The sequence below is a fragment of the Rhynchophorus ferrugineus genome, unplaced genomic scaffold (genome assembly GCF_030347505.1).
Source record: "Rhynchophorus ferrugineus isolate W39M unplaced genomic scaffold, kcgeb_rfMv2 rfM1, whole genome shotgun sequence".
NCBI classification, from domain to species: Eukaryota; Metazoa; Arthropoda; class Insecta; order Coleoptera; family Curculionidae; genus Rhynchophorus; species Rhynchophorus ferrugineus.
Window position 1 is genome coordinate 24,320,459 of NW_027472580.1, and position 23,537 is coordinate 24,343,995.

A 23,537-nucleotide genomic window follows, 5' to 3' on the forward strand; every position below is an offset into this window, starting at 1 on the left:
TGGTTTTGGTTCCCCTTCACATTTTTAATAAAAGACGTCAAGGTCCGAAATCGCCAAAAAACTCAAGTATTTCTCGTAGGGTTGTCAATGTTTGTTTGTTCTCTTCGATGTAAACAGTTTGCCCTTGTTAATTTGTTTGATATATTTTTTTCGTATCTCCCGGTGGTGTATTATCGACTTGCGTTTTCGCAATAAGGAACACATTTACAATTTGGAGGTTGCTAGAAAAGTATTTGTCGTTTTTATGTTGCTGACAAGTGGTGTATAATGAATTAATGTATCTTTCGAAGGTTTTAGAAAGGTGACGGGACGAAGTAGCATTAAAATTAGAGAAAGAACGCGAATCTGACGTACTAATGCATTAATTTTGTTTAACGTAAAGCTAATCAGACATTAAGTTTCTTTATGTTTATTTAGTTTTGTCACGTTTTGGTTGTTTTACATTGAAAATTAAATTCTGGAGTTCCCAATTAGTAATAATGCTTTATTCATGCTGTAAAATATGTTTTTTTTTGTATTTTTTAATATGCTAGTAGACAATTGTAATTGTCTCAAATTGAATCACTTTCAAATCGTTTTAATGCAATGTTGAAAAAGTTGATTAAAACAAGTATAGATACTCAAAGGTAATTAATGTTATAGAATGTTAAGTGATATTTAATAACTGAATAGTTCTTAATAGTGAGCACTGAGTTATGAAAATTTAATTTTGTGGTTTAGTACTTATAAATAGATATTAATATGTTTGCCAAAATTCAATCAAGATACTTATAAAATAACGTCATAACATGGGAAAGGGTGTTATACATAAAGACTCTTAATTTACTTGAAAACCTACTTTATTTAAGGAAACCCATCTCGTTCATCAACAATAGCTATCGACTGAAAACGACTATCGACGACTATATATACTAAAATGACTACTATACTTACCATTGCTGTTTCAGCCGACTACTTTTAGTCACTATGTTCAATTCTACCAATTTCATTCGACTTATTTTTAACGTTCTGACTTTGGTGTCCTAAACGCGACCTTGGAAATAATATACAAAATGTATGCTTACACAGATTTATATATAATATATATGGTTTTATATTTTGTTTGTAGTATGATTGTAAATAACAATATATTATACATTAGGATAGCAGCATCTTGGAACTCATTTAAAGTTTATTAATTGATGTAACCACGGTAAAAAAAAACATCATTTTGATTGATGTATAGAAACATACTTTTGACTGCATTTATGTAATCTTGACAACTATTAGGTCTTTTGAATGTTAAATCTTCTTTCATTTAAGTTTCAACGAATAATATTCTTAAAATTTTCTGTGATTAACGATAAATAAAATTATTATTGTATTTAAAAAGGGTGCCCATCGCAAAATAGCTGATAAATCATATATATAGAAAGAAGATATATATAACTTCGAAAAAAAAAGGTTGGTAAAAAAATCGTAAGCATATATTGAAATGAAAAACCAATAAACCAATTACTTTTATTATATTATGTCATTGTTATTTAATTATTCTAAATGAACTGATTTATAGAGCACGAAAAATCGAACAATTAACTCCGTCCATTCCTCTTTCAAAATTCAAAGCTCTTTTATAACATTAGATTTATATAACCCCAAATAACTAAAGGTTTATTCGGAGAAATTACTACAATAAATTTTAATTAAAAAATTGCCAATCAATGCGCATAATTATATCACTTGACGGATGCCGGATTACTCAAGCAGAATCAGTTAAATACCTCGGAATATATCTCGACGGTAGGTGAAACTGGAAACATCATGTAGAATAAATTAGAAGTATAAATTAATGGAAGAATATTTTTCTTAATTCCAAGGATATTAAACCAACCAGTGCAATTATTAACTATATGAGATTTTACTTTTTCTATTTAAATTATAGAAAAAAATTTTTAAAAATCAACAGGTACTATTAAAAAATTATGATGAGCATATTTGAAGACACATGATTAAATCTATTATTGTATTTTCTTCGATCGTTTTACATATAATTTCAACACAGATGTGAACATTCGAAGGCCAAACTGGATACAATAATGGAATTAAATCGTGAAAACCTACGTAGAACAACTTAACTCTCTAGATGTTATTATCTATTCTGATGCCCGTTGAGATGATAAATAGACAAAAGTGGCATCTTAAAATTGACTGTATTTTTAAAACTCACAGAGAGTACAGTTTTTAATAAAAAGGCCTAATTTAGAAACATTCGGAATCTAAGATTTGTATTAATTTTTGGTCATGACATATTTTATAATGTGAGGTTATTTTAACTTACATTAACTGATATTATAAAGCTTATTATTTAATCATACTTTTTAAATCAATTATAATCTGTCGATACTAATATACCATAATGGCTTCGACTTTCGTACACTTTCGACCTGATATGTCTTTTATATTTGACGTATAATCATTTTTCCTAAATTGTTGGAACTATTCAACGTACTGTTCAATGAGCTTCAACCACATATTTTATCAGTAACATTTTTGTCATGTCAGGACAGTAAATTTAAACATTTAATAATTACAATAATATGTATAAACTCCTTGTATATACAAGAATGAGATGAGTATAGAAATCGATCTCTATAGATAGGTTTAGAATCATCTTACCTCTCAATAAAATTATTGTCATTTCTGTAATTTTTTACATACATGCAGTTGGTGACAATTGTTGTATATAAATCAGTGTTTTATTATTTTTTACCTATAATATGTTTAAATAATGTTGAGAAACGCACGAAGTACTTGGTAAGAGCGCACTTTGTTATAGCAAGCATTAAACTTTTTACATATTATATTGAATATATATTATATATATATATATATATATATATATATATATATATATATATATATACTGTTTTTTGAATTAGTTTTCGTCTTGTATTAAAAGTAGTAATAATTCGTCATCAGTTGTAATCTTTAAATACATACTTGCAAACATTTCAGTTTGACAAAAATATAAAAACTATTTAATCAAGTTGAAAGCAAAAAAGGTGACGATATTTCTTGAACGGATATTGAACAGTAAATCATTCTATAGAATATAAGGAGGGACAGTGTTAAAGTTTATAGAAAGCTTTGTTTGACTAATTTACTATATCTGTTGCCCTAATATATAAGGTGGCTCAAAAGTCCCGCTACCATTTTGATTGTGCGCCATCCTGATTATAAAACGTTTATCTCAGTTTCGCTTTAAACATTGTGTTGTGTAGACGTCCAAATTTTTTATGGATAATTATACGCCACAAGAATGAGCAGAAATAGTGACAATATTTATTTAAAATAATCGTTCCACTATTACCACTAAGCGGAAATTGCGTCAATGGTAGCGGGATTTTTGACCCACCCTATACTTAGGAAACCCACGGCCCACGAAGTACTAGTTATTATAATTTTCTCACTTGGCACATTTAAGTAGAGCCTAGTAACTTCATTCTTCTGATAATCAAAATGTTGATGATATTATTTCCACCGCTGCTCGTCTTTTTCATAGTCCTGAATATATTACCAAACAATATCAGAAATTATAAATTTAGAATTATCATACTATTCACAAGTTTTATGAGAAAACAACTGAGTGTGAAAAGCTACTGAACGTTGTAAAATAAGAAAATAGAAACTACAAAATGTGACAAAGCGTTACTAGCAACTAGATAATTTGCGACATATGATTGCGTGTGAGTCACTGTAAGTCTGCATAATAACACAGCCATTGTGATATCAGATATTACAGATCTTTAGAAGGGTAGTGAAATTTTGAAAAATGCAGACTTATTAATAGTTTCCTGAATTCATTGTGGGGCTGTAGACTATGGTGCCTAATAATATAAGTATCAATAATCGTATAGATCGTAATTCTTTAATTTTGATTACTGTTATACAAACGAATCATACTAAACCTACCATTGTTTCCCAATAACTTAATGTGTCTGTTTTTCATTTGCTATAATTTTTAATCCTTTAGTACATAGTGATATAAGAACTAGTAATGATATATATTCATTTATTGTGGACCATTTTATCATGAAATAAACACGGCAACACATGCAATGCAGACTCTTGAGAAAAAATTCGAACGGTCACAGCACAATCAGTCACTGTTCATGAGCAACGAAACCACGCAAGTTTCAAAACTCACTACAGAATCGAATTCAGAGGTTGTCTCGATGTTAAATTATCACAAGTGCATTTCATCTAAGGAAAAAAATGTAAAAAATATAGAACAGCGTTGTTGGCAAATTACGAGGTGGCTTAGATATCAAGACTGAACGATTGCCTGAAGCTGAATTGCAATTTTTTTGGATATAAGTCATAACAATAACAGTAACGAATATCGAAAAACCAATTTTGGGCGTCGAACCCATCAAATTATCAAATTTAACAGTTAGATTAGTTCTTGTTAAATAATTGTTGCTCTGATTTTTACCAATAGACTTCACTGATTAAAATGCATGCAGGCACCTAACCGCATTAAAATCCGAGAGTAGATTTACTGAGACTTTATAAAACTATTTGTACATATCAAATGGCAGATGCAACGAGAGGAAACAATAGAGTCTATAAAAAATATTTTACGACCTTACTTATTCAAAATCCTGTTATTTTCCATTTAATGATTCAATAGTTCAACCATTTTATGAGTGTCAGTCACATGCCTAATTTTTATAACGCATAGAATTTGATTTACTAATCAAGATTGTGCCAAGCTATTATAAATCATAAACCCCGTAAATATTATAAACAATGATTACTTATTCATCAAAACAGGAAAAGACATTAACTAAATCCACAACTATTCGAAGCATTCGGGTTTTGGTGCGAATTATAAACATACCTGAAAATGGACGCGAATTTAGCAATAAACCAGATCGAGCCGGTTCGCTCCGTTAATGCTTTTTGCAATTCAAATTCGTTTGTTTTAATACCAACGCGTGCTCGTAACTCGTAGAGGCAAAGAAATGAGTCAAGATCAGCTGGATCTCCCATTCCTGATACGCCAATGTCGTTCGATTGCGACTGGTCGCTTGAACGATAGCGAAAGCGGACTGGGCGATTGATTGAAAAGGAAAATGGGTTGATTTCCTTGCGATGGAAAAATTATTGTAAAACGAACAATAATAAATGTGTTCTACTTGTAAACATGAACATTCTATCTATAATTGTATATTCTGGTGCTTTAATTAATTGGTTCCAAATTATTCTTGTTTCATCTGGTAATGTAACCTTCAACTTTAAACAAGCATTCATTAATTTTACTTCTAACTACTAACAAACGTTCAATTTAGTCGCAACTGCTAACAATTATTATTACAATTTACACACTATAGTATATCCAGCAACAATCTATAGTTCTATTCTCACGCCTTTCATCCGTCTCCAACGCTTCCAAGTTCCCAGAGTTTAAACATCTCAGTCTGCGAACAGAGTGTTGTCCACGCAGTAACTGAAATGCCTCTGGGTTTTCATGGAGTTAAAGTCTGGCGTCATATTTTCTTACTATTCCTTACGTATTTCCTTATTAATGAATCTTTTAATTGCTTCCTTACTTGTAGGAATCTATAGGTGACGATGCAAATCTTCATTAAGTACATACCAAGGTGCATCCACTGCGTTACGCAATATCTTGTTCTGAAATATTTGAATTTTCTTTACATTGCTGCATCCCGGGTACAGCCCAACAGCTCTGTACCATATCTCTGTATCTTATTGTGAATTGGCATTTTGGATTTTATTCCAAGAGGACAATATAACTGTTTATATATTATTTTGAGTTCGGCTAATTTATTTTCAACATATTCCTTCATTTAGACCTTATTGTTTAATACATATGGTACTATAGCACCATTCAATTTCAGGATTGGTGGGTTGTTTACTATATTGGTGCTAAAATTAATAGAAAGAGATTTTACAAAGGAGGAACTTATAATTTCAATGTACTGATTGCATGTAATAGTAATTTGTGAATTATAGCATTTTGAGTGAAGCAACTTTTGTTATTGTGAAAAAAATGGATAAAAAGAAATTTCGTGTGTTGAAAAAATATTGCTTTTTGAAAGGTAAAAATACAATTGAAGCAAGAACTTGGCTTGTAAATTGAAATTGAATGAAATAGCAGACATTCTAAACATATCAACTGAACGTGTACATCATATCATTCACAAATATTTGGGTATGAGGAATCTCTGCGCAAAGTGGGTGCCGTGCGAGCTCACTTTTGACCAAAAACAACGACGAGTTGATGATTCGGAGCAGTATTTGAAGATGATCAAGCGCAATAAACTCGAGTTTTTGCGTTAATATGTGACAATGGATGAAACGTGGCTCCATCATTTCACTCCGAAGTCCAATCGACAGTCATCCGAGTGGACTGCACACGACGAATCCGCTCCAAAATCATGGAAAACGCAACAGTCGGTTAGCAAGGTTATCCATCGTATTATCCATATCTGGCCCCCAACCACTATTTCCTGTTCTCATATCTCAAAAGAAGGCTCGCTGGGAAGAATTTTTCGTCGAATGAAGAGGTGATCGATGAAACTGAGGCCTATTTCGAAGCAAATCGTACTACAAAAATGGTATCAAAATGTTGGAGGGTCGCTATAATTAGTTTATCACCCTTGAAGGGAATTATGTTGAATAAAAAAAAATAATTTTGCAAAAAAATGTGTTTCACAATGGTAGGCCGGGGACTTTTCAATTCTATTATAAAATGTAACTTGTAATTTACAGTATTCACTTCTTTTGTTCAAGAGACGAGATTTGAAAGCATGCGTATTGTACATAGAAAATATTCTGAGAGCAGATTCCGATGGACAAGAAGATAATTGATGTTCATAGTACGCTCAATAAGAGGGACCACAGCACATTTCTAAATATTCGTCCTTCCCTTTTCAATCACGACACCAAATGCAGGGCAACCGATTTCCATACTCACAATTTTATCATTTGAATAGTCAATAACTTTTCTATGTAGTTCCAGGATGCCTTTGATCATATATATTATAGTTAAGAGCTTTTCTATATACTTCATGATGACACTAAAGGGGATATCTTCTAGCAGCTTCTCTATGTTCTTCAGTGTGACTTTTAATAATATTTTAAATTAGCTTGTTTTAATTGGTTATTCCTAACGGCACTTGCAAATCTCTTCTTTCGTTTTATGCCTTTTACTGAATATATTAATTTAGTTGTACATGTTAGTCACTATTTGATTTAAACCAATTTTTTTTAAAAATATTAATCTGTTTATGTTTTGTCAACTGTCTTCTGTGCCACTCTCTTCACATTATGTGACAATAATGACAATAAAAAGTACAACAAACAATAATAATTATCCAAATTGGTATTATTAGTTGGTACTATTAATTTACTTTAAAATGTTATTTTATTTTATGGAAGAAAGAGGCGACTTCTTAAACGGCAATACAAAATAACACTGAGAATTTTATCTATTAAAAACAGCAATTAGATTTCATTTGTTAACGACGCTACACTAAAAGCAATATTAACCTAACTAAATTCTTAAAGTTATTAGATATAGACAATATACCTAATATCACTTCTATTTTCAGATCTGATAACAAAACGGAATATGATCTTCAAGGCGAGGGTGGTGGTGGTGGTTCCAGGCCATTCGCGTATGAGAACCCAACCTTATCCCTATCAAACGATAGCTTGAAGAACAGAACAACCAATGAATTTCAAGGTAGCCGCGATTTTATACGTAAGTATATTTTATAATACTCCAATCATAAAATATATTAATGTATTAGAAGTACAAATAGTAAAACAGTTGAACAACTAGTGTTAATGTTATCCTATAATAATTATTTATTAGGACAGTAAATAAATAAACATATTTTTATGAATTCAATGCAAGGGGTTATTGATAATTGAGGTGGTTTGAAACTCAAACCCTGTATCTGTCGGAATAAGAATTAATTAATTGATTAATAAATTAGCTAATAACTGTGTACAATACCGAGTTCCGTTCCGAAATACAAGTTTCATAATCAGGCCCATTAACAGCCGCGTGATATAACATCTCCCACCTATAGAAACGACCAAGGGGATGTAGTCTACGTGGCTATTGTCTCATTTGGATAACTTATAGTTGTTTAAATTATTTGTGAATATATATATATATATATATATATATATATATATATAATTTTTTCTTTAAAAAATTAGACAAAGACAAAAATAAACATGAATCACTTTGAGAAATGCCTAGACTATATGGTGGTGAACGTCTCGTCCAATATTCCCACTTTCATTTTTAACAAATCTCTGGAGAAACCAGGTTACATATTTCCAGGGTATAACAAAATATATGTTCGACTTCCCAGTGATGAACCTTTGTAACAGCTGTAGATCAATAGAGAATATACCGCGTAAGGCTCTCAAACTGTCTTTTTTTTAATAAAAGTAACTTATAATGTTTTAACGTTTAAGTTAGTTATCTGAGATAACGTTTTGACAGTTTTATCACATGCCACACATTACCGGTCACATTATCAGTCGTTTTTGCCCAACATATAACAATCTGATCAATAAATACACCATTGTTGCTTTCTAATAATTAATTTATACATTATTGAAATCGTAAGACGAGTTGCTTGGATTTCTTCAGTTGATAGTTATTTCCTTTGTTTGATTCAATGTTTCTTTCTAGTTTACCTATCGTAGTTTAATTTAGGTCAATAACACTAACGCCTTATATTCGATAGTGGAAATAAAAATTCTTCATTTCAAAAATTCATGATTAAATTAAGTTTATTTTGAAAACAGAGAAGAACCTTGCTAGAGTTGGAACGACTAGCAATAAGACAAAACACAATAGGATGTATTTATGGAAAATTGAGACTTGGGTTTACCACCCTGGTCTTGAATTATATATCTTCGGTTTAGATGCTTCTTGTTCTAAAGGTATTTGTGGATTTCCTCCAAAATGCTAAAACAATAATCTCAGTTTATTATTGTAGCCTTTTTCATCAATTAGATGCAATGATTTATATTCGCTTCACAGTTCACAGAAGAAAGAAATAAATTTCCATCAAGATAATATATATGTTGACTGAGCTTAAAAAACCACCGTACAATTAAATTAATTCATCAGATTTATCACCCGTGGCTTTTGCCCTTTCTCATACCTCAAAAAGTTCACTAGTCAAATGTCAAATCCAACGAAGAACTAGCAGATATCGTAGAGATGTATATTGCCTTCCTGATCAATACAATGATGTAATCCATAAATCGAGAATATATATGTATTAAAGCTAAATTTACATTTACACCTGTATATTTACAAATACAAGTCTATTTTTCATTTATTTGAGCTTATTGAACATAACAACCATCATAACACAACACAAAGCCCATCTTGCAAGTTTACAGTACCAAAGGCAAATCAACGAAAACCAAAATCTACCTGTAATACCTAGACTCATAATGCAACATAATTTCGCTACAAACTAGCTTAACAGAATACAGGTACCGTAACACAATATTTGAAATGAAAAAAATGTCAAAATTGTTGCTATATTAAGGTGGATTATGTTTTCAAACACTTAAACCAAAAGGACAAAAGTCGCTTTGAGCGAATATTTAAAAACGGAATATAGTTTGTGAAAAACAGTCATTTATATTATAGTTCAAATTTAATATGTTTTTCTAACACCAAACAATCCTAATGCAATTGTCTTTTTGCAACTAAGTACAAAAATTAAACATTTTGACCCGCATCTAAGTGAATTAGCTTGAAATCTGATAGAATTGGGAAAAAATAATTATATTATTATTAGTATTTGACGTGATTTACATTACAAAATGAAATGTAGAAAAACGCTTCAGTAAATGATCTCCTGTACAAATTTATAAAACAATTTCTATTAATGAGATCAGATTCAATAACATCTCGGATATTTAAATTTTTGGCAAGTGCACTGTCACTTTTTCAGGATACTTTACATTCCTTCTAGTACGGGACCTAGCAACGCAGAGAAAACAAGAAAGCTAATAAGCTAATATTTTGACATTTGATCTCTATCGCCTTTCCGGTCAGCACCCGGCCAATCTGGCTGGCGGTAAGGGTTACATTTGCCAGTGCACATCGTATCTGTACAGGTAAAAATACTCAATTTTTAAAATAATTAAGAATAGACAATTTTTTTAATGACTTTTGATAGGCTAAACATCAAACTATTCTAATATTGCTGTAATATAATAAGGAACACTGATTAAGTCCGGAAAATAAAATAGGTATATTGAATAATTGCTGTCAATGGGGGTGTCAGCCGAGAGAAATATCGATATTTCTATATATCGATATACCGGAAAAAATATTGATATATTTTTGCAATATATATTTGGAGTCTTTTAATAAACGCTTACCATTAAGTACCAATTAATTTTTGAATAATAATTTTAAACAATTTAAAAACAAGTTAAAATAATTATATGATTTTTTAATGTTAAATTATTTATTATTATTTAATTATTACATTATTATTAGTCGCTTACTACACAACACTACACAAAATCACATGGTTTGATTCTTTCGAGTCTGTGTCCTACTCTGGTGGTAACCAAAAGTTGCAATAGTTCAATATTATCATGAGAATAGAGTTTTTCCGCATGCCCCCTTGCAATTTTCTTGATTTCTTGTCTAACTGTGGGTATCTGAATGTCTCTATGTAGTCAGTACTGCAGTATTTGGGTGCGCCCACAATACTTCTCAGGACTTTTCCCCGTAATTGAACTCCGTATGTCCACTTAGGTGTCAGTATTTGCTTATATAATAGCAATTTATTATGTACTGATAATTGGGATTTTCTTTCAATTAGTATTATTTAATGTTATTGGTTCTTCTACGGTCGGATTTAGGTGAACTACACATGCACAGATTTACTTTTGTTTTGAAGTTTGTGTCTAATTATTTATATTGTCACTTGTCTGTTGTAATTTTCGTGTGGCTTCTTCACTAATGTCTCGGACAGCTATAATCGCAGTATCATCAGGCAATGTAGCCATCGTAATATTCTCCATTTGTAGTATATTGTAAGTGTAGAGTAGATAAAGCATTAGCCCCAGTACACTTCCTTGTGGTACACCTGCTTTACCTTCTTTTATTGTAGAGTAAGCTTCTTCTTGTTTAACTCTAAACATTCTGGCTGTAATGTACGATTTTAGTAGTTCGGCTGTAACATTTTCTGTAGTTTATAAACAAGGCCTTCATGCCAAACCTTATCTAAGAATATAGCTAAGAATACTTTTTACATTCGTAGGCTTTTTCAATAACATATGTTATTCTGTGGACCTGGTCAATTGTTGAATGCTTGTCAATAAACTCAAACTGGTGTGTTGGTATTAGGTTTTTTCTCTCCATGATTTAATGTTAAATGTTAAAATAATGTTAAAGAAGTATTTTTTTAAACTATCGGCCAACAAAAATATCGACATATCGGCTAAAAATATCGATATATATCGATGTTAAGCCTGTCAAAAGTCATTAAAATCATTCTTCATTCTTAATTAATTTAAAAACTGATTATTTTACCTGTACAGATACGATGCACACTGTTAAATGCCGAGTACTGACCGAGAAAGTGAAAAAGATGATCAAAGATCAGCTTACCTGAAATTCTCGCTCAAAAATATTGCTAGGTCTTGACCTATTCCTTCTATGCATGGTACACCATATTTTCAATCACAAATGGATTTTATTGAGATGAAGCTTTATTGAAATTCCTCGTAGCTGATATTAGATCTTTGTGAAATGACAAAATCGCCGTAAGGTCAGCATATGTTGCAACAATAGTAGCTATAATACATATGAAGTATAATAACATCCCAAGAATACTGTTGTGCGGAATACCTGACTATATTGGTGTAGTTCAGTGTATTCGTCACAGAGTTTCACAGTGAAATGTTTATTTGGGAGGTATGATTTTAATAGCTGGAAATTCGGGAGCAGGAGAAGTTTTTTCTGTACATATTTTTTAATTATTTGGTTGACAAATTTGGCGAAAAAATCGAGACAATAACGTGCAAAATGTTTTAAATATCTTATAATTCCATAGAACAACGCGCTGTCATTTGCTTTATTGATTGAGACGAATTAAAAAATCCCATGACCTCCGTAATATTTCTAATTTGATAAATACTTTCATCTTAAACTATCGGATTAACTGAGATTAGCTGATTTATTGAAAAAATCATATACGGATTTGTTTAGTGATTAAGACAAATTAATATCAATGGAATAATTCCGCAAATGAAAGGCGGGTGAGTAATGATGGTTTAATCGTTTAATTCGTAAAATAGTACAACTGATCGATTCGGTTGATTTTTACAAAATATTAGTTATAATTATAGGGACTTAAGTCGGATTAATACCACTTCTGGGTAATTGAAATATTAGTTAGTTATTATCACGCCGATTTCAACCGGAATAAAATAATGCATTAATTAATTAAGCAATTAAAGTACCATAATACTTGAGTAAATCCTCACAATTTTTTACATCAATGATTCATTCTTAAAAGCTCACAAGAATGTTTAATGTAGCCGAAAGTTAAATATACTTTCTGATATCTTCATAAAAATGAAAGTGCTGCTCAATTATTCCGAAGATCTAAATACAACAGACAAATAACACAAGTTTACAAATTCAAATCATCTTGTGGAACCGAGCAGATGAGAACAATTCTTAACGTTATTTGATGTCCTGAACTCAAATCTTCAAGCCGTATATCAAGATTGGTTCTAATTTTATTTTTAGAGTTCATGCATTTTGGCAGCACTACAAGACTATCAGCTGGCGACGTTGCCTTAAATATCATTTGGAACTTATTTTGTGCTGTGATTATGCTTTGGAATGTGTGAAAATATAGAGACAACGTCACCAAGTCTATTCAAAATATTTTTGTTACGTTTGTAGATGTAATATGATCGACAAATACGGAAAAATCATGACAAATGCACTCAAAGATAGGCCTTTGCAGTCCTTTGATTTTGCTGTAGTAAACACTGCCAAGCCATGGGCACCGAAATTGTTTTGTAACGCGCCTAAAGTGCAAAAAAGAGAACTGCCCTTAAGAACTATGTCTTCATCACCGGCGACTAATGAAGCAAGCAAACGCAAAATCATAGCAGTTTAACTCCTGATGAAGCAACATAGTGGAATTACAAGCACATACTCGACAATTTCTTGCAAAATTACCACAAGATTTAAGCTCGAATCTTCATTTCTTCTCATAAAACTGGGACGACACTAGGAATGAGCAAGGAGAGCGGTTCCACCAAGATATGGGCAAGGGCATGAATTTATTGATTATTTCAAAAACTGAAACAAATTAAAAAAAGGCTGCTGATTTGAATTCATATTTATCTTTATTTTTAACGGACTTCAACAAAGGAGAAGATTATATGTTCGGCTATATACTGTTTTTTAATGAATGTTCGCCGATTTGTCCGTTAATTATGGGCCGATTTTCAAAATTCTATTCTTATTCGAAAGCGTGCACTTCCGTGGTGGTCCCATTGGAACCATTTAGTATCTGATGGGGGGAATCGAAGGAAAACCTCAAATTTCAAAGGCACATACGATGTTTCCACATATTTTTCATCTAAAATAATCAGATATTTGTGTATAATGTTATTGCTGAACTGATGTAACAAAAAATCGGAAGTAGTATAGTGTAAAAGTAAATAGCTTTTAGTTTGCTCTTTAAGCACTGACCATGTCATATGAGAAGTCGTAGAAACATGCTGAGAAACTGCTTCTATGGTTTCTATGGTACAGTTAAAACTTTAAGCAAACGCGCGGAGGTCGCGGGTTCGATTCCCGACAGTACCTTTTTTAGAGTATGGTTGGAATATTTCTCAAATCACCTAGACTAGGTAGCAGGGCCCAGGGCCCGAAACATTCCTTATTTTCAATCATTGTTTCTTTATTCCTATTTTTCCTCATGCAGGTTGTACATTTATTGGTCTATCCATTGTAATACTTAATAAAATAATTAAAAAAAACATTTTTACAAAAAAAATAATTTAAAATAAAATATGTACGTAATATTCATTGTAATAACTAAATAAAAATCAGTTTGAAGTCGGTGCCGAGCACTCAAACAATACAAAAATAATAATATAATTTTATGTCACAAACACAAAATTAAATTAGGAACAAAATAAATGTAAATTGATATAAATGTTTGGACACGGCGCCGACTTCAAATTAAAATTTCATTAATTTTTACTTTTTAGTGAGTTCCTTATTTATTTTTTGAAATCGGTTCAATTTTTTTTGTAAAAATATTTTTATAATTTATCTTATATAGCGTTAAAAATCTTTTAGTTGCGCAGGTCCAAAACCTTGTCTACTTGTGTAATCTAAAATTTAAATTTAACAATATCCACAGTAAAACCAAAATTATCTTCTTGGTTTATTTATGATTTAATTGTATCATTCTTACCTTGGATCGGTTTAGACATTTCCCTATATAGAATAACAATTTTCCATTTGGCATTATTGATATTGATATATTCAGTATATACAGGCGTTGTAGTGTATTCGGTGTATTCAGAAAGCTCAAAATTGTATTTCAGAAATTTAACAGGTTAATTGGAAACTCTCCGGCCTGACACATGGATGGCGCTACTAGAATTAAATCCATACGTTTTTTAGTTAGCCCCAAGCCTCAAAAGATGCGTGTATAAATTTGACAGCTGTCGGATCACTAGTTTGAGAATTATAGCATTTTGAGTGAAGCATCTATTGTTATTGTGAAAAAATGGATAAAAAGGAATTTCGCGCGTTGATAAAATATTGCTTTTTGAAGGAACAAAATTCAGTTGAAGCAAAAAATTTGGCTTGATGCCGTGTTTCCGAATACTGCCCCAGGAAAATCAACCATCAAGGATTGGTATGCTAAGTTTAGACGTGATGAAGAGGAAAGAGGTTGTTACCGACGAAAACATTTGAAAAATCCACAAAATTATTTTGAATGAAAGTAATTTGGTAATAAAGTAACTAAATGAAATAGCAGACACTCTAAAGATAACAACTGAACGTGCATATCATATCACTCACGAATATTTGTATATGGGAAAGCTCTGTGCAAAGTAGGTGCCGCGAATAAAAAAACTGATTTTGCTCAAAAATATATTTTACTATGGTAGGCCGGAGACTTCTCAATTGACCTGTTAAAAGCACCCTCTGACAGCACTGTCTGATTATTTGTTCAGGCACGTTACACGGCGTCGACATTTTGATTGCGGCTAAAACATCATCCAATTTCGTTCGACACGATATCGCCATATTACCACTGAGTTGAGGAAAACTTGTAAAAACCGATGGATGGAAAAATATTTGAATTAACATATATTATGATCAGAAGTGAAAAAATGATCATATTACATGCAAGCACATAGTAAACGATGAAACAAATCTACTAAAATACCACAAATCATTTTTCGTAACTAATTAAGCACGTCCGTGAACATACGACATTGGTGAATAACTATGTAAGGATTCATAATTCTCCAAATTTTATTTTAAATATTAAAAGTCCTCAAATTATTGTACTAATACTATGCAAAGGTCAAATTTTAAATGTTGCCAAATAACAAAAAAATCGAGCCATTTAACAATATAGTTGTGTAAGCATAATAAAAACGATTAGGTTCAATGGAATTTATCCGTAAATAAAACAGAAAGTAGTTACGTTATGGTGAATGTAATTAATGATTAGTTTTCACATTCTGGTCGTAATAGGCTATTCATTTCAAGATGATGTGAATGCATTTATCATACTAATGTTGATGAACATTAAAAGCATCTTCCTTGATGGTTACAAATTAATTTTGCATATGATATTAATTATATACATTGATACATGGTAAGTATAAAGTGTTTATAAAGATCTATGCAAAGTTAATATTCATTAATGCGGAGATATAACAAAAATAGCTGACCTGAAGATGGTGATTATTATTTTAAAAGAAATTGCTGTGTCTAATATTGCATATTGTAAAATGTATAAAGCAGTACTTGTGAGAAGCAAGGAAAAAATAATTAATAAAAAGTAATTATAATAATATATACAGAATATAATAGGATGTAGGTATAGAAGCTTTAGAGCATGGAACATGTTTAATTGAGTTGGAAAATACTAAGAATAAGCAACTGAATATGAAGAATAAAAATAAACTGGATAAATGTATGAATAACAGGGGAAAATAATTCGAATAAAGAGAGACAGAAAGGAAACCCTATAAAAATAGGATATTGATAGTAGGCGCAGAGATGTGGATATAGAACACAAGGTGAATAGATATTCTAAAAACAGTTGATAGCAGTAGTGATGGAAGGGATGACTACGAAAAACAAGAACATGGCAAATCAAAATAGAAATAAACAACATATGTATTAAAACAATATAAAAGAGAAAGAAGAGAAAAAAGATCGCAAATTGGAAATATGAGAAAAGTATAAAAAAATTGAAACAAAGAACACGCGAGGATTGACCAATAAATGACGAAAGAATATAAACAACTAAAAGAAGGAGTCTGGCGTTTATAAAATGTGTAATGGCTATATATTTATTTATAGTGGAGTGGACAAAATCAAGAGAGCTAGAATATAATGTATTAACTACTATATTAATTAACCGCAAACAAACTAAACTAAAACATTAGATCAGTTACTCAAGTATAGACCATATTTATATTTATATTTATCTGACAATTACAAAGAAAAATGTTAAGAAGAGAAGATATTTAAGAGTTATAGATAATAAACCCAATTCCCTTGTTTTGGTTCATATTTATAGTTGTAGAGCCTTATGATAGACCTAGCTGTTTTTATTGTCATTATTTTAAATATTACCGCATTAAACTAAAATAACACTACTATTCTTTCTTTTACAGTTATCAACGATAGTTATTCGAGTTCGAACAAACTAAAAGCATGTATACCATGGATGAAACAAAAACTAGCCAGCAAGTTCACTAAGAAAACTCTATATAAAAGAGTCCCAATCCTTACCTGGTTACCTAAATACGACAGAAGTTGTATATTAGGCGATATCTTGGCCGGTATTACAGTGGGTCTGATGGTTATACCTCAAGGTTTAGCTTACAGGTAGGTGATAAGTTGAAAGTAATGTCGGCTTTATGATAATTAGTACACAAGACCGAAATCACTTTCTTGCCAGTGGTATATATCGAGTTAGGATGGCATATTTGAATATCGGTTTATTTACAGTGGAATAGCAGGTGTGCCGACCCAGTATGGTCTGTATGGTGCATTTTTAGGTTCTATCGTGTACATATTCTTGGGAGGCTGTAAGGATGTTCCTATGGGACCAACTGCCATCACCGCTCTTTTAACATTCCAAGCAGTACGAGGCATGGGTACCGAATACGCTTTATTACTCTGTTTTCTTACTGGGGTAGTTCAGATTCTAATGGGACTCTTTGGATTAGGTAAGCACGTACACTTTACAATATGCACGAACAATCTACAAAAGACTGAAATTTCGTATCTAAATTTTATATTATTTGATCTATATTCCGAGAGGAGCTACGATTATGTAAATAAAAACACACGTATATTAGAAGAATGATACTAAAACTTAAATTTTCCAAAATATGAATACCTATGAACGCAATCAAAAGAAGCAGAAAAGAAGTTTATTTTGTAATTAAAGTTGGTGCGATCTTGTGTATTTTGTGTATTTAATGCTTTACAATCATCATTGTAGGTCGTGGACATAATATATGCTAGCGTTGGAAACTATCGACTGAAAACGACTATGGACTAGTAATTGACTACTACTGTTTCAGTAACTATTTTCAGTCCGACTCCATGATTTTACTACTTTTTTTATCCACTTTTTCAAGCGTCTACTTTATGTCACTATTTTTCGTCCTGCTAATTTCATTTGATTGATTTTAACGTTCTGGCTTTGGCGGCCTAGCCGCGGCCTTTGTAGTATGATTTACAATCAATAATATACTGTACATTACTATAGCAACATCAACTCTATTTTCCAACATTATTTATTAATGTAATAAGTTAATAACATTTATGATTGATAAATAGAAGAATTACTTTGAATGCACTTATATTATTAACTATTCGGTCTTTTTTGATTGACTTTTCGATTTTCTAAATCTCTCGATGTTTGTTCAAGTCTTTTGAATGTTAATATGAATACTAATCTTAAAATATTCCTGATTAACAATAATAAGATTATTATAGTATTTAACAAGGTGCGATGATTAAATAGTTGATGAAAATTGATTCAGAATATATACAAATATTTAGTAGTCAGTACTCCTCTTTACAATCAAGTCAAATAAATATAAAAATAATTTTACATAATTCAAAATGAAACTGTTATTTTAAACATAATAATTTGCAGCAATTATCTTTTTCCTGTTCTTAAAATATGACTAATATATTTGAAATCATTATTCTATTCATTTTTTACACTTCACTTGCAATTTTAAAAATATTTAAAATGAACAGATCTATACAGAAGAGAATTAAGAGGCATCTCCGTCTGTTATCACGAATAGCAAAACAGTTGAAGCCTGCATTTGACTAATATAGCAATTACCAATTTCGGTCTCTAGTTTTTGACTATCGACTGGTTTGACTGTTTTGACAAAGATTTTCTCCATTTCCAGATAGATTCTATCAATAAAAACAAAAAATCGTTGTTTAGCATCTAAGAATCAAATTTCGAAACTTCGAAATATTTACTTTCGACATTATAAACAATTGAAAAAAAATTAATAGATTATTTACCGAAAGACCACTTATGTTAGCTCTGCATGTCCATTCTTTTATTGGATAATATTTCTGAATAACCGTAAACAAAACGCATAATGATGGTATCCAGTTGATAGCCTTGTTTATAAATAACATAAGAAGCAATAAAACCCGAAATGCATAGAAATGTTCCAGTGGCTTTTCCAGTGTGTTTTAAACATTCTATGCTTCTAAAATTTCACAAGTTTTTAAAATGCCTGCAAAATAAACTTCATATACAAACATACCAAACTCAAGCTATTATTGTCTGTCAATTAGCCGACAGTTCCTCATTTTCTGCAACATACCTGGTAAATCATGCCTTTTCGATTATTGTCACAGATTTTGCTAGTGATAAATATGCAATACTATGGCTTTATATATATAATTTGATACATGTACAAAACTAAACAAGATACCTTCTGTCTAAATAACAACGTTATAGGTTTATATATTTTTTAAAATGTCTAGTTTGGTTCTTATTTCATCAACAGAAAAAAGCCATAAAAGGTCATCGTTTGGTAGTAGATACTTAGGGTTAGCATGCTCCAACCATAAGGACACGTGGTTCGAATATTCAAATATCCTGGTAGAAAAGTGTGTGCGAAGACGCGTGCCACATGAATTTACTGACACGCAATTAGAAAGTCGAAAAATTGTCACTAAAATGATGCTTCAGAGGTATGAAAGTAAGTCATTCATGAAAGTCAAGTCATTATTTTTGCATAGAATAGTAACGGATGATGAAAAATGGATTTATTTTAAAAATTCTAAACGAGAAAATCACTTGGTGAAACCAGCTTATCGACTACATAGCCAAATGGCACTTTTGTCTCAAGACCATACTCTGATCTAGTCCTGATGGGGCCAGGTTAGTCTCGTATATTATGAACTGTTGAAACTTCGATAAATAGTTCATACTGATCGCTACCGACAAAAAATAACCAATTTGAACTGTGCATTGATAGAAAAACGTCTACAATTCGCTCAAAAATCTGCGGTGAAAGGTGATATTACATCATGATAACATCCTCTCATCTCATCCTCTCATACAGCAAAGCAACTTAAAAAATTGTTGAAAGATTTGAATGGGAAGTTTTGTGGGTTTTGTGCCGTACTCTCCAAACCTGCCTCCATCCGACTACAACTTTTTCGCGTCGATTGGGCAAGCAACAGAAAAGCACTTGAATGGCTTGGGGAATGGTTTAGCTAACAGAAGAAATTGTTATTTTGGAATGGCATCCATACGTCGCTTGATAGAATAAAAATTAAGGTTAAAATATATTGACTCAAATGGCTAATAATTTCAATAAATAAATTTTAACTAAATAAATTATAAATAAATTATATACTCAAGTCAGTTTTGCTTAAATTTACGTCCAATGCCGTTTCACTCCAAACTAAAAACTAATTCAATATTATTTATAAAAAGTATAATTTATTTTAATTAATGCACCTAACTGATTACATTGTTTGACCTATAGCAAAGATTATTTTCTTTTTTACCGCATTATCAGAACGACTGCACCAAATAAATAAACAATAATCAACTATTCAACTATTAATTGAAAACTTCGAGGGTTTTCCGGTAATTTTCATTTTTTACGGCAAAGAATTCCGATGAATCCACCCGTAAATCAAAAAAAAAACGAGAGGAAATAGTTACGTTATAGTTATTGTTTGTTATTAAACAAAAAAGCGAACTATTCAATCCGACGTAGTCAGGCAGAAAAAAACAAATCGGTTCAAGGTAAAGGTCGCTATTTTCTCCATCCGGAAGGTAAAATTCAACCGGAGGAGTGTAACCGTGTGTAGTATTTGTTCTTAATTGAGTCGGATCTGTTCCGTTATAATTTGGCTATTATTAATAACCTGCTTTTGTCGTGTCGACATCAAATTAGGTTGTTGTGTGGCGCCTGGCGTTTGGCAAACAACAGATTTGTCATTGAAAGCGGACCCGTATAATACAATGTCCTGATGATGGTTGTATGTCAAGAATAGACACTTGTTTCAGTACGTCAAAAAAAATATTTTTTTATAAACTGATTTATTTAAGAAAAAAGGCGACTAGCTTAAACGGCGATATAAAGCGATATTGAGGGTAAAAATTGACCAACCCGTTCACTAGTCAGGTAGTTAGAAATACAAATGCTGGATAATTTAATCCGTATTACATAACACCTCCGTTCTAAATAAATTGCCACACGGATATACGTGGTCGTTATTCTGCCAGGACAGCTTATAGTTGTTGTAAAGTTATGCTTGAGTATTGGCTGTACCTTCATCCACTAGTTTGCCTTTGAAGACCAAATTTCCATCGTATCTATGGATAGAAATGGTTTTCAAGCTTTGGTACCTCCAGATTCCAATAGTCTACAACTAACTACTGTAATCCGTATGTGGTGAAGGTTCACTTTTAATTCCAAGCTTTTGTTCAATTTTCAGTAATCTATGTTAATTCACAGCAACTTCAGTCTGTTTCTTACTTGTGTAACGACTTGTGTTTTTTACTTGTGTAGCGACCTTGTCATGTCGGTTTTAGAATAGCAGCCTACAAAATACCCAGAAAATATTAGACCAGAAATTGTTAGATGTAAAACACGTGTGGGATACCAGCAGCGACGTATATTAAACGATAACGAGGATCTGGCAACCCCGAGACGTTGATCTATCGAATGTTATTGAAGGTTACTTTAGAGGATTCAGTCACTCACCATCGTTCAGGTCGGAGGTGCCACCAACCCAAGTGTCCTCGTTATGTTACACTACACAGGTCTTGCTTTTTTTCTTTGTATTTTCATATTTTTATAACGTCAATAAATAACGGTCTATCATATAAACCTCATGTTCTACCTGCGTTCACCAAGCCATGTAAATCTCTAAACTTGGAATAGTTTATAGCTACGTGTCGTTGAGCACCTTCAGTCCAACTCTTGTGAACTTACAGCTTCAACTGCCATACTTCTGCTCGAACTCCACTTAACTACACCAAGAAGCGCTTCTAATAACTACGAAACGGTTGCCAATCCAACGTCAGTCTGCCTTCTTTTTACATTTTCCTTCTAAAATTCTGATTTATTCATGAAATAAAAAGGCGACACTGAGGGTAAAAACAGACCAACCCGTCTCACTTGTCTTGCTGATCGTAAAAGTAAAACTTGGATATAACAGATCAGTATCGCCATAATTTTCATATAGCATGATCCCATCCCATATATCACCATGATTTTAATCTATTTATATATAATTTAAGCATCTGAATGTGTTTTTATTTATACATTGAAAAATTAACTCAGTTTTGTCTCTTTTATTTTTGATGCAAATAACATTAGGGTAAATTATATGGCTCTGTGCATGGAGGTAAGACTAAAGTGTAATAGTGGTAGCTGTTATGGTATACTATTTTAAAGTTATTACGTTTAAATAAAAGAGAATAGACTTCAAAAATATTTATTATGTATTATTTTACTTACAAATAATTGACGATGCATATTTTTGTATAAATATAATTAATAAGCATTCACTAGCACATAACAAAACCTTTTTTTCCCAAGTGAGACTCCTTTTTATACATTTTCGTCTATAAGAAAAATCTGGAAGGTCTCTATGAAGCGTTCAACAATAATTTGATATTATTGAGATACTCAATTTTCCTTGGTATATTGTCTCCATTTATTTGATGTCCTAGTGAAATTGCTCTTCACTGACATCTCCCAAAATTACAGGAAGATAGTCGAGATGAGAATGAAGGAAATATATTATTAAACTCATTAGGTAATATGAAGTTTTTACAATTTGTTTGGAATTAGAGTATTAAGGATTGCCTAAATATTTTCCCCATGACCTCCTTAAAAACCACTCAGTAGATCAGCCATAAGCCGTCTAATATCTGGCCCAGCGAAAATACCTTCCACCACATTTACTTCTAAGAGGCCCGAAAACTGTCAAACTATCTATTTGAAGGAATCTCCATTTTTGGGAAGTAATTTTGCAAATTGCTTCATCAATACTACTTTACTTTATCTTTACTACTACTCTACTTTACCTGTAGTGATGGTAAAAGAAATTTACGTGGTGTGACCTATATTTTTGGAGGACGTTCTTTTCTTACTTCTATCTCTTAGTTAGATTCTTAATTAGTTTATTAATAGACGAAAGGAATTAATTAACCGACGAAAAGATCTGAAATCTTCCACATTTTGATACTGCAGCTAAAGCAAATTTATAGTTATCTTGTTGATGCCATTTTGTTTGCATCATATCACAGAGATACGCCAGACATCGCTCCTTCTGACTGCGATTTTTGGTGAACTGACTGACTATTCATCCAGAGATTATTAAAAAAAGGTCTGATAAATGGTCTATATTTCAACGAAGAATTCATCCATTGCTAGAATGAGAGCGGAAGATTATAAATAGAAATGGAGGATCCTTTAATTTAAATAAAATTAGTTTCCGACTGTAAACAATAGTTAATAACTACATAATGACCAAGCATCTATTTAAAAGTGAAAACTTTTTATATAGCTTACGTAATAATGACGGGGTTCTTTTTTAACAATAATCTGTGTCTTTTTTAACTAATTTATTATCAACCGAAATTAACAAAAAAAATGCAGAACAAAGAAAATTTTAAAGTATAAAGTAATAAATCTTTGTATATTAGGCT

The 23,537-nt window shown here is 31.5% G+C and overlaps 1 protein-coding gene across 1 annotated transcript in view; it reads left to right on the forward strand.

Annotated features, from left to right (window-relative positions):
- The window catches only part of LOC143206537 (sodium-independent sulfate anion transporter), a 75,658-nt gene that overhangs the window by 33,364 nt on the left and 18,757 nt on the right, over positions 1-23,537 (forward strand). The window contains exons 2-4 of the mRNA XM_076419129.1: positions 7,620-7,771; positions 16,978-17,191; positions 17,315-17,535. Of these exons, the coding sequence (XP_076275244.1) occupies positions 7,620-7,771; positions 16,978-17,191; positions 17,315-17,535 (587 nt within the window). The remainder of the gene's footprint in view (positions 1-7,619; positions 7,772-16,977; positions 17,192-17,314; positions 17,536-23,537) is intronic.